The 10,972-nt window shown below is 41.0% G+C and overlaps 1 protein-coding gene across 13 annotated transcripts in view; it reads right to left on the reverse strand.

Annotated features, from left to right (window-relative positions):
• The window catches only part of RAPGEF2 (Rap guanine nucleotide exchange factor 2), a 244,967-nt gene extending 234,570 nt beyond the window's left edge, over positions 1 to 10,397 (reverse strand). For 8 of the 13 annotated variants that reach the window (XM_014737932.3, XM_014737928.3, XM_023636370.2 and 5 more), the window contains exon 1: positions 9,880 to 10,075. In XM_014737932.3, coding sequence (XP_014593418.1) covers positions 9,880 to 9,948 — 69 coding nt within the window. In that variant the 5' untranslated portion in view covers positions 9,949 to 10,075. Of the gene's footprint in view, positions 1 to 9,879 lie in introns of all 13 variants that reach the window. The other 5 variants (XM_070261432.1, XM_005607791.4, XM_023636371.2 and 2 more) reach the window with 3 other exon arrangements.
• Between the last annotated feature and the right edge of the window lie 575 nt (positions 10,398 to 10,972).

The raw sequence follows: 10,972 nt of genomic DNA on the forward strand, positions 1-10,972 counted from the left end.
TGCAAAACTGCATAATGTAGCTTAGGGAAGAAATCAGAAACTTATTGCCTTGAGGAATTCTAATAGTTACTTATATATATGGAAAAACTGGATGAATGTTAAAATAAATTGGTTTAGTCTACATGTACACATTTTCACATTTTTTATGTTATAAGATTTTAGTTACTTCACAGCCTGAGTATCTCTTTTCTTTTTCACTTGTACCATCAAATGCAATTATACTTGAAAACATCAAACAGAAAAAAATTATCTTAAAATGTAGAAAAGAAATGCTTATATCTTTATTACACCTGAAAATCGTAAATACCTTCCAGCTTGTATTTTATTTGTAGTTATCTCAAATGTTAGGTCTCATATTTTTTAATACTATCTTCCATACCAATTTCAGTTATAGATAAAAAGTACACAGCATACAAAAACAGCATGCATTCTCCAGTATTTACCACAAAGAAAGGAAAGGTAGGTGCCTAATGCGGGGGCGGGGGGGGGGCACTTTATAAGAAACACAAAGGCATATACATTATGGAAAAAAATACTTGTAGAGATATTTCTACCTTGAACTCACTTTCAAAGAAATTTCCCTTTGTTTTTCTTTTTGAATCCTAATAGAAAAAGGTCCTAAAAAGTCTAAATGAAAGTACTGAACACACTCAGCTTAAATAGTATTATCATCTATAGCTACAATAGTAGCTCTGACCAGATTTCTTAAACACACCCTTGCCATTCCCTTCCCTCTCTTCCACTCATGCACTCCTACCAAAAGTAACAATTTAAAGAATTTTTAAGTTCACAGGAAGGGAAAAGGGGGAGGTGGAAACCTACAACCTTAATTTCACCTTGCTTGACTTCCTTGAGCTACTATCATAAGTTCTTTTCTATTGTGCTTAATATACATGGAATGTTTTATTTTCTACAAATTTTTTCTTATACCAAGTATTCTAATTTACTTAAATTCAGGATCATGAAACATTCAAAACCGAAAAAATACACTCTATTTTGCGAATATCTACAAAATGCAGGTGAATAAATAAAGTTATTATTTTAGCTCTTCTTGTCCATTTATTTATTGGCTAGTGCGTGTATTCGTATTTTAAATTTTTTTCAACTAATAAATTGCTTTAATCATATCACTAACAGTCCAAATGCATACAAAATATTCAGCTGAAAGGTACTGAGCTCTTCTTTAAGATTAAATCATTAGTCAGAAAAAGATTATCTTTAAAAATTTCTTAATTTGGTAGCCCCTTGTCAGAGTCACAATAGGGCCGGCCCAGTGGCGCGGCAGTAAAAGTTCACATGTTCTGCTTCAGCAGCCAGGGGTTTGCCTGTTCAGATCCTGGGTGCAGATATGGCACGACTTGGCAAGTCATGCTGTGGCAGTCGCCCTACATATAAAGTAGAGGAAGATGGGCACGGATCTTAGCTCATGGCCAGTCTTCCTCAGCAAAAAGAGGAGGATTGGCGGAAGATGTTAGCTCAGGGCTAACCTTTCTCAAAAAAAAAAAAAGAGTCACAATAAAACTCCAAAAGCTATGCTTTTTTTCACTTCACTTTTAATTTTGAAATTACTCTAGACTAAAAAAAGTTATTAAAAAAATAGTTCAGATATCCTATATACTCTTCATTCTGCTTCCTATAATTTAACATCTCAGATAACCATAATAAAATTATCTAACTATTCAAATTTCACCAGTTATCCTAATAATGTTTTTTAGTCCAGAATATAATCCAGAATCCCACATCTCATTTGGTTATCATGTTTCCTTAGTCTCCTCCAATCTATGATGGTTCTTCAACATTTCATCCTTTCATAACCTGGACACTTTTAAGTACTGGAGACTTATTTTGAACAACATCCTAAAATTTGAGTTTGTCTACTGTTTTCTGACACTTAGATTGAAAATTGTTTAGTAAGAATACTATTGCAGATGTGCCCTTCTTGGTGCATCAAGATGTTGATATGTCTTATTACTAGTGATATACCTTTGATCATCGGGTTCATTTGGTGTCTGCCAATTTTCTTCACTATAAAGGTACTGATTTCCCCTTCATAATTAATTAATCACCTTGCGGGGGAGACAATTTGAGACTATGCACATCATCTGACGATATCTGATATATGACATTTCTCATCATATTTTCCTCTACTAATTTTGGCATCCACTGATGATTGCTGCTTGCAACTATTATTACTCTGATGTGTGCCTACTGGTGATTTTCTATTTCCAACATTCTGTCTACATTTTTTATTGGAATTCTTCTGTAACAAAGAGCTGTCTTCTCTCCCATTTATTTATTCAATTATTTATTTTATATTGGTATTACCTCATGGATATGTTTTCCCCCATGGAGGTTATAATCCATATTTATTTTGTTGTGCAAATTGTCCCTGATTTGGCCACTGGGACTCCTCTGTAAATACATTCATTAGATTTCCTTCTGAATTGTAGAAATGCCACTTCAGTTGGGGAAAATCAAGTAATTTCTTTGAATGAGAGATCACTGATGGCTGAGGCTAGCATTATCACTTCCATTATGACCAAAAAGAATTTCTTATAGAAAGGAACTCATATATTTCGAAAACCCCAAATGTGTTGTACTATCACAATTCTTGGTCATCCAAGACCTTATGATCTTTGGTCTTTATTTTACACATACTGTTATACAATTTTCTCATCATGGTCATTATTCAAATCAACCTCACCTTGCACCTCTCACCAATTCCCAGATATTATTGGTATTTCAGGAACACAGCTCAAACCACTCAGTGTCAATAGCAGAAATTCATTTTAGCCAAAAGGTAATGAGCCTTAAGTATGCTGAGTGAAAAAAGCCAATCCCAAAAGGTCAAATACTGTATAATTCCATTTATATAACATTCTTGAAATGACAAAAGTATAGCAATGGAGAACAGATCAGTCCTTGCCAGAGGTAGGGTGGGGGGACGACTGTATCTATAAAAGGGCAATGAGAGGAATTCTTGTGGTGGTAGAATTGTTCTGTATCTAAACTGCATCAATGCCAATATACTGGTTGCGATATTACACTATAGTTCTGTACGATATTAGTAATGGGGAAAACTGGGTAAAGGGTACACAGGATCTCTGCATTATTTCTTACAATTGCATGTAAATCTACAATTATCTCAAACTAAAAAGTTTATTTAAAAAAAAAAAGGATAATGAGTTTTGACTGTAGAATTAATACTCAGGAGAAATCAGATAATCACAACTATGCCCCAACCCTTTAGATCCACTGATTGCTATCTAGCTTCTAGGAAAGTTAGTATCAGGCCTCCCCGGAATAACCAACTAATAGCTAATTCTTCTTTAGGGTCTCTTCCTTTCTTATTAGTTTTTATGTTGGGTAGGAACAAATACCATAAGCTAGAAAAGAACAGAAAGGTGCCGAGGGTCAAATATTATGGTGAGTGTTGGTTTGTCAACTAAACCACCAACAGTTAACAGGATCAAAACATAAATTTTTATTTCAATTCATTTAGCTCATATTAAATATCTGAGAAATTCTAAACATCCACAGTCTATGATTTTCAACTTGTAGGAGGCAAGCAATGAGAAACTACAGCAAGAGGGAAGAGAGTGTTAGTTCCAATGACAAAACCAAGTTCCCCTTCAAGTCACTGACACCAACTCTTCCAACTCTTCCAAAATACTTCTTATGCTTAATGGATGTGAAAGCACAGAAATGGTGGAACTAAGAGAATTTAAAATACAAGAACTAAACTTGCCACTTCACAAAAACTAACCCCACCACTTCCACACCAAAGGTAAATCTTTTCACAGACTGAAGAAAAGGAAACACCTGAATACAGCTCCATTCATACAGTTCGGTAAGTAGTAGTTTAATTAGCAAGTGAGACTACAGGTTTTTTTTTTTCTGAAAAGATAAAAATCCTAACAGTCAAAATAATGTGGCAATCAACTTATTTTTCTCCCCACAAAGGCCATCATTATAACCACTGAACATATTTTTACTAAATATATATGTCCGAGCTCTGACACAGCTACAAAAGACCAATTATATGTACTACAAATTGCATCCCCCTCCTAATTTACCAACATTAATTTATCTAAACAAAAAAATGGTGTAGGGGAATAGAGAACTGTTCTCAAAGGCTCACTGCAATCACTACACTGTGCCATCAAAAGTCATTGTGAGTTTTTATATTAATAAATCCATTCTTGTCTGCTTAAATTCAGTCATTCCTCAACTCTTCCAAAGGATGGAATGCTTGGAAATCATATTATCATTTCAGATTAAGAAATACTAATATATTTAGCATAATGATATGATAAATCAGATATTTCGTATTAGATTCCAGAATGTACATGTAGAAGATATCAAAGTTTAAGGAAATATATTGTAAGTAAAAGAAACCTTAAAAATCAATAAAATTATATTCAGCTTGGATTTTTTTCCTATGAACTAGGAGATGGCTACCATTGTCATTTGCCATGATTAGGCTAAACCGGCATAAGGCACACATAGCGTGAGTACCTGATATGAATGTTCACACATTTAGCCAGACTGTCCCGCAGATTCCACTCCTACGGAATTTCTAGAGCATCTCCACTGCATAACTCAGGCTCCCAACCAACTCAAGCCTGAAGAACAGACATCTGCCTTTAACAGAACGCTTGGTCTCCTCTCACTCTCCTCCAAATCACAAGCTTCTACACTCGGGTGGAGTCACTCCCCATCTCCTACTCACTCCCTTGGCTCCAAGCACATGGAATAAAGGTCAACACTTCTCTGACAGTGGGTCAGTCTGGAATACCCTTCAAGTCCCCTAGTCCACTGGTATGCAAATTCCTACTCCCCAAAGACTCAAAACACACTCAACTAGGAAGTCCACAGCCTCTTCAGTGTTGGCATAGGACAGCTGTTATGGCACTAATGAGTCACATCCTACTTATCAGATACAATAGGTTGGTGGGTTACTTGACGGACAGACGTCTCATTTCATCTTTCAATTCCCAAAGCCTAGTAAATAATAGGTATTTCATTAAAATGTGCTGCAGTAAGAACTATCATTAGATACTGCACTAAATAGTAAATGTACTTTCTTTCATTTAATCCACAAAACAACCTCAGGAAGCTATTATCTTTATTTTACAGACAAGGAAATGGACTGTTACCAAAAATGAAGCAGAGATAGCACATAAAAGACAGATATCAAGGGACCATCAGCAGAGTCCACATGTCTGTATCTCCTTAGTCCAGATCAAAGTTACTTCAGGTAACTACAATTCTTTTTCGCTACCTATGAAACTTACTAAATAAGTAATAAATAAAAGGGGGGGGTAAGTTTTCAAATGAGTCAAGAAGCATCATAATCTTTCTGTGTTTTTAAAAGGTTATTATATCTTTATTTCAGATAGTTAATTTATATCTGAGGCATATCCCCCTAGTACTTAATGTGACTTGAATTTCAAATATCACCAAAGGTAGACCTTATTGTGATCATTTGACTCCCCCCAAAATCCACCTGGATGAAGTTTTTTTCAGGCCCACAGCAAAAAATTTTTTTAAAGAAAAAGACATAGTAGTTTTCTTATGATGCAAAGAACATTTGATTCCAAGAACCAAGCTTCGGAGTGACAGGGTAGCCTCCCTTTCTTGTTAAATGGCAAGACCATTAATAAAATGATAGTGATAGGAGGGTATAGCTGGCTTTGATTTTATTTTATATCTTTCCTTGAGGAGGAAAAAAAGGCAATAAAATGGCAACCAGGTAGTCCTCTTCCTTTTTTTTATTTTTTGGGGTTTTTTTTTAAACTGTTCTGTGAAGGCCCAGGGTCCAGGAAGGATGGCGTTAAACCAGTCTCTACATATTGCACTGCAGTCGGAGAGACTCATTTTGAACCCCGGCCAAGATAGGCAAAGCTAATTATGGAACTGTTAATTACTACATGTTTAAAAGGTTATTTGAAAGCGACTAAGTTTCCACCAATATTACAAAAGAACGTTAGCAATTCTTACCATAAATTTAAGTTCTCGCTTGTTCAAAGTTACATGCTAATACAGTTTGAAATTAGTATTTCAGTTATAAATGTATATTTTTCAAACTACAAATTCAAATATCTGTTGTGAAAGCTAAGTGCTTGTGGCCAAACAGGCATTACTTTGCGAGACATCCTTTTCAAAACTGCACACACATCATTGGGTCGGGTTTTATGAACAAAAACTACTTAAGAAACAAATATTTATTACTAGATCCCAAAAATGAGCTAAAATATAATCAAAGTATAAGTTGTCAAATGAAAACATGAGACTGCTCATAAACAATGATAAAAAGAAACTCAAACGGAAAATTTAACTATAAGAGACACAACTCTTCCACTAGATTTGAAAGTTAAATATTTACCAGAAACACTCTTTTGTGCAGATTCTCGTAATTTAAAGTTCTCTGGGGTAAAGGTATTTTTTCAGCCCTCCCATTATGACTCAAAATGTATTCCACTGAGTGACTTTGCAAAGAATTAAGTCTTGTACTGTTATGAACTCCCAGCTGACAAATTCATGAGTTAGCAACTAAATCAAAAGGTGCAATAGCCAAAAAAATTTTCAACAGTGAAGGAAAAAGTAATATTATTAACTAGGAGGGGATGAGGTGGGGACTGCTTTACACAAATGATTTTAAAAAGTAACTTTTACAACTAGCTAAAAACACATTAAATTAGGTCTTTAAAGTAAAGGAAACAATTCTGCAATAGATGTTTCACCTGAAAAACTAAAAACTCTATGCATTAAAACATTCTACAGAAGCAATTTCAAAGGGTCTGAACTCAATAAGTTAATAAAATGATTTGGAAAAATCACTTTATTGTCTAAAGCCTTGGGGAATAAAGCTGTTTGTAATTTATTTACCTCTTTTACTTCACTAAATTGCTTTGGTGACCAAGCTTCCCATTTAAGTGATTAAAGGCATAAACCCAAATAGTTTAATAAAGTAATTACTTAAGAGTTCTGTTTTTCAACAGAAGTGCCCTGAAAAATATCAATAGAACATTTAGTGTTATTTTCAAGCGGGTTTATTTAGAATACAGTGCCTCATTGAATAGAACTTAGCCAGGTTTCCAGACACACATTGGATTAAAGACCAGAGAATATCAGGTGAAACTGACAGCCCCTTAAATCTGCAGGATTTAGATGACAATTTTTTTTTCTCCTTACCATTCCCCTCTCTAATGACATGCCTAAATGAATGGGAAAATGGATTCCCAATTTTCAAAGTCCCTCTGTTTACAGTGGTGCTCTCCCCACCCCCAAATTCTTGCCTAGCTAACTTCTTAGGTTACACTAGTGACATCGAGATTACTTCCATGCAATTGATTGACCTAAATATAAAACTGTATCTTCACAGAATTTGGGAGAGAAACTGGGCTGGGGTGTTTTTAAAAAAAGAAAATGAATTTAACAAAAAATATTTAGATATTTTCCTTTCTTTTCTTTTAAAGGACCTTCCTTTTCACCTGTAATGTGAATCCTACAAACTCCTTTATTGAGTCTATGCTGAGAAACAGAAGGAAGCAGGACAGTAAAACGTTCCTAATTCATATGCTCCTGTTCATAATATCAAGTTTATTTACTGTCTGTTTTTCTTATATCACAAAATTCTAACTTTTAACCATCCACGAGAAAAGATACTACAGAAAAACTTCCAGCCCTTGTTTGTTAACAAAGCACTCCATAGAAAAAATCACCTTCTATCAAAACATTTTTTAGTTTTCTTTGAGTAAATTTCAAACTTTTAGAAGATTAATTACTTTTGACAAGCCAGGTAAAGATGGAGAACATTCACATTTCAAACTACTTTCTCTTTAAAACAACAATAAATAAACATGGAGGTTTGTATTAGTAATAACCAAATGAACGTCAAACTTAATAGGGCTGATACTTAAAGAAGGTTCAAAATGTTTGGTAGCTTCCTCTATATTTACGTTTTCTATGAAGGTTTAATGGGGGGTAAACGTGCTGCTTTCAGACTGTCAATGAAGCTTTCACGTCGCGGTGTTAGTAGTAACTGGCCCACTTCTGACTCAGGCCAAGTTCTATGCTGGGTCAGTTTTTATTCTACACAACTGGCACGGGAACTGGAAAGTTTAACAGTTCATTTATTTGGCACAATCCACACGTTGTCACAGTGAAGGTTTTGTCTCCGCCAGTCCTGTTTGGTGACAGCCCCCACTCCCCCCCCCCCACCTGATAGCTTTCCAGTCATTGCTATTCTAATTAATCAGCCAAAGGCACCACTCCCCACCCTCTCTACTTTCCACTAAAGGCCTCTGACATCATTTTCTGACTCCCCTTGCTAGGTTCTAATATTCTCAGCATGTGTGATTTCACTGGCACTTCAAACACTGAAAGAAACTGAAATATTTCACTGAAATTTGCTTTTCCATCACACTGTGACTGAGAACATGCATCTTCAGATGCAGAAGACTGATTCAATTGATAATTTAAAAAGAAACAGTTGGTAAGGCAGGTACATGAGACAGTGCAAGGCCCAGGGACAAGATCAAAGCAGCATATTCCTTGTTTTTGATAAAATAATCCTTTAGAATAGGAACTTTCTGGGGATAATGAAATGAATTTCTTGTAAAATTATCACCCATCTTCCACACGTTTGGTAAATGCGTGCAATCTATCTATGATCCCCCAGATGTGATGGCTCCATCAGGAAAAATGAAAAATCAAAAACGGTACCAGGTGCCATTCTTGGGTCTTGTCCAAAGGCAGTCAGTGGAAGAGTCTATTTTATTCTGTTCTCCCCACATTAAACAATAATAATCAACGTCAGAGAAGGAGAGCATTTGGATTTGAACAGATGGTACCCAACACCTAACAAGCGAAGCAACTCTTTCAGGCATTAGATCCTAAATGTCTGACGGTCCCAAGGATCAAGAGGGCTTATTTGTCTTAAGACGGTTGGCAGCAGGATCCCCTGTAGTCACCGTTCCAACGCTTAGGAATATGCGTCATTATCCAGTCAGCAACTAAGAGCAAAAAAATCAAACCGCCACATTTTTATAAAATTTCCCCCCCTCTAGTCCAACTTGAGACGACCAAATCCAACATCATCTGCGATTCCTCTCCACTTAAAGTAAGGAGAAAAGCCGCCTGACGGTAAACGAACCTATAAAGGTTAACAAACTTAGCTAATTTTGACAAGGTTGTGCAACCCCAAAAGAATCCGCAGGGCGCCCTTCCCGAGGGTGTATTTGAATATGCCTGCTTTGCAGTTATGTCTGCAATTTAAACTAAAAGCACTAATCTAGCTATTCAACTCTTTTCCCCTTCATGGGAAAGCAGCATCTCTTTTTCAAAAAAAGCAAAATAGGAGAGATACAAACATCTCAATGTGTGACTTTAGAAGGCGAACACGGATTTGTCTTTCTCAGAGCCACACAAGTTTCCTCCCATACCTTTTCAAACATCACAGAACTCCAAAGGTAGAAGGGGCCACATGCAGGAGGAGGAAAGGAGCCTGCAGCCAGGGCGGCAGGAGGAGCTGGTGGCCCAGGGAGGTCAGCCCCTCACCCCCACCCCGAGATTGAGAGGCCCCCTGTGCGGCTGGGGACAGGGAAAGCTAATCGCCCCCTCCGCCGGGCAAACGGAGGGGAAAGGTCAGGCATGCGGAGGGAAGCGAAAAGAAGGAGACTATCGAGAAGAGGGCAAAGTAAACCCGCGATGGCCAGGGAAAAAGACTGGAAGATGAGATGCCATTGGAAGTTAGGGGTCCTGATGAGAGCACAGGGGTGCGCGGGGCAAACTGTGTCAGGAAGGGGAGGGGGGGCCGGGGAGGGCGCAGCCTAAGAGGCACAAATCTGGCCGAGGGCAGCCTGCGGCTCTCACCTGGGGGGTCCTCTCGGCCGGGTTCTTCATCACCGCCTGGCGGAAGCTGTTATCCACGTAGGACGCCATCTCCCCCCGCGGGCCGGGCCGGGGCCGCTCCGCGCCCTCGTCAGCCTCCTCCCGGCCCAGCGCAGCCGCTGCCTCCGCCCTGCGCGCTCCGCCCGCCTGCCTGCGGCTAACAAGCCAAACCGCGGCGGCGGCGGCGGCGGGGCCCGCGGGGGGCGGCTCGGCTGGGCCCGGCGGCCCGGAGCGCGGGACGGGCGCGCAGGAGAGCCGGCGGGAGAGCGCGGCCGCGCAGAGGGCGCCGGCGGCGCGCAGCCCCGAGCCCCGCGGCCCGGAGGAGCCCGGCGGCGCGCTGGGCGGCCGGCAACTCCCCTTCCTCCTCCGCGGCTTCCTCGCCTCTCGGCCCGGGAAGGCTTCCTGGCGCGCCCGGCTCCCTCCGGGCCCTGGCTCGACACGCCTCCTCCCGGCTCCACTCCGGGGACAGTGGCGGCTCCTCCTGGCCCCGGCGGGCCTGAGTTATTTTTAGGAAGGTACAGCTACAGTGAGGAGGGGGAGGGCTGCGGGCAGGCGGGGCCTCCTCTCCCCTCCCGCGCCGGGGTCGCCCCCTCCTCTCAGGGGCTCGCGCCTGGGGGTCTCCGGGAAGCACTCGGATCTCCCGCGTCCCCAATCCTCGGGCACTGGGGCGCCGCGGCCGCCGTCGGGACGACTGGCTCAGGTCCGGGCGCTGCAAAACCTGATCGCCTCGTCTGACGTCCCTGCTGCTCCTGGTCTCCGTCTACTGGGCTCGGCCGTCCCTCCCGACTGCTGCTGCATCCCCTCGGGTCGCCCCGCCGCCGCCGCCGCCGCCTCTGCTGCTCCGGCCGCCGCCGTGGGCTCCGCCGCCGCCGCCTCCCCCCATCAGCGCGCCCGGAGCGGAGCTGCCCCGGCGCCGGCGCCGCCGCGGCCAGAGCACCCAGCCGGGGCTGCAACCCTCCGGCCCAGTCGCTCTCGGCAACTTTGTTCCTGGTCTGCGCGGGGCGGGAGAGGGGGAAGGGGGGCCGCGGGCCGCCCAGGTCCGGACTCCCGACGGCGGGCGTCCGAGGGCCGCGAG

The sequence above is a fragment of the Equus caballus genome, chromosome 2, assembly GCF_041296265.1.
Source record: "Equus caballus isolate H_3958 breed thoroughbred chromosome 2, TB-T2T, whole genome shotgun sequence".
Taxonomy (NCBI): domain Eukaryota; kingdom Metazoa; phylum Chordata; class Mammalia; order Perissodactyla; family Equidae; genus Equus; species Equus caballus.